At 36.2% G+C, this 1,885-nt stretch overlaps 1 protein-coding gene across 1 annotated transcript; it reads right to left on the bottom strand.

Annotated features, from left to right (window-relative positions):
• Positions 1-568: 568 nt before the first annotated feature.
• LOC106869441 (G2/mitotic-specific cyclin-A) lies at positions 569-1,375 on the bottom strand. The gene has a single exon (XM_014915190.1). The coding sequence runs from the start codon at positions 1,373-1,375 to the stop codon at positions 569-571; it is 807 nt and encodes a 268-aa protein (XP_014770676.1).
• Between the last annotated feature and the right edge of the window lie 510 nt (positions 1,376-1,885).

Genomic DNA, 1,885 nt, shown 5'->3' with positions numbered 1-1,885 from the left:
AGATTTTTATCTTAACAGAAACAATTTATAGTAACAGTAATCTTTCTTATTATCATTCTGTCACTTTCTGCATACGAAAAATCAAGGAGGCAATCATACAGCACCAGTATATCACCTTGAGCTTTTCCCTCTTCCTAGTAACCTGCAATATAGTTTCTATCGAGTCACATAATCGAGTCACATAATTAACGTTCTGTAAGTAGCCGAGTAGTCCAAAGACAAGTATTCTTAATATAATTCTGATAGAATTATGATTCAGTGTGTGACAAGGCTTCACCTTTCGGTTTCACTGTATCCAATGAACTTCCATATAGTTTTCGCCGGCCCCATTTTTCTGTGAAGGTCGGATCGAATTGAAGCACTAGTAAAAAGCACTTGATACGAAGAAAGGATTGAACTTGAGATATCATGATTGTGAAGCTAGTTTCTGGACGCCACTGCCGTACTCGTGTCAACTTCCAAAAGTAGAGAGTCAGAACAGTTTTAAATCATAAGATAAATAAAATGTAATACAATTTATGTATTTAATATTTCTAGAATACGAGCTACAGAAATAACGCGAAAACTTTTAATAAATAAATGAAAAATCAACCAAAGCAACGTGATTATATTCTTTTCTGCTGTATCTCGTGTATGCTGACCTATATTTGGATGGAGAAGCGACTTTTAATAATTTCAACATCCGACGATGAACAATTCTAAATTCATATTCCTTTCCAGTATACGGTGTTAAAATAGACAAGTCAGAAATCCAATCAACAGTGACCCTCAAAGCTACTAATCCTGTGTAAAGAGCAGCTGTTGCTATTAGACTCGGTCTATACCTATTTTTTACACAAATATCCGCATCGTAATGCGCTAGCTCCAGTATATAACGTGACATCCATCTCAGATTGTGTTTACGTTCCAAATGGAGAATAAAAAAGAAGCTCGTTAGAAAATTGTACGGTGTTATTAAATGCGTTTTGTAGTGGAATCGAGTCATAATATGACTAAACATGTCATAAAGGTCCTTTTCACTAGAGTGCCGGTCTGTGACTGATACCATATCCAGAAAATTTGCCAGTTTATCCTGGTTTTGACCTAACCGAGTAAAAGAAATCCAAAGACATGAGGCTCCGAGACATTGCAGCTTAGAGGAAGTAATTGGTTCTATGTCTCTTCCAGACAGGTATATATCAAAATAAGAAACTGCAAGATAAAAGACTTCGAAAGAAACTACGTAATGATCTACACAAGCTATCATCCAGTCGATCACTGCCTCACGATCTTGTGCAGTAAATGATTGGTTTTCCAAATAATTCCTTACTTTTTTCTGCCGCTGTTCTCGTTCATAAAACCCTGTTAAATTATGCAGAACATCTTTCCACGACATGATTATTCTTGAGAAATTTAACGAAACTTCTAGCCTGTTTTGTGACGTTAAATGGTGAAAAGCTACATTCCAATTTCTTATGACATATTTCTAATTATGACATATTATTGCGTAATTATCGAATAACTAGCATACCTGTCTCTTCAAAAATGCCGACAGAGTTATTAATGAAAGAAAATGGCATTATGATAATAAGAGAAACCATTTATAGATGTCAGCAATCAAGTAATTATATGAATATATACAGAATTAAAGCGTTTGAAGAATTAGATTCGGTCGTAACGTCTCGATTGGAAATAACGACCACATATTATGTGATATACTCTCTCTCTCTTACTCTTTACTCTTTTACTTGTTTCAGTCATTTGACTGCGGCCATGCTGGGGCACCGCCTTTTAGTCGAGCAAATCGACCCCAGGGCTTATTCTTTGTAGGCCTAGTACTTATTCTATCGGCCTCTTTTTGCCGAACCGCTATGTTACGGGGACGTAAACACACCAGCCTCGGTTG

This window comes from Octopus bimaculoides, chromosome 4 (genome assembly GCF_001194135.2).
Source record: "Octopus bimaculoides isolate UCB-OBI-ISO-001 chromosome 4, ASM119413v2, whole genome shotgun sequence".
NCBI classification, from domain to species: Eukaryota; Metazoa; Mollusca; class Cephalopoda; order Octopoda; family Octopodidae; genus Octopus; species Octopus bimaculoides.
This window is presented reverse-complemented; position numbering and strand designations above follow the sequence as displayed.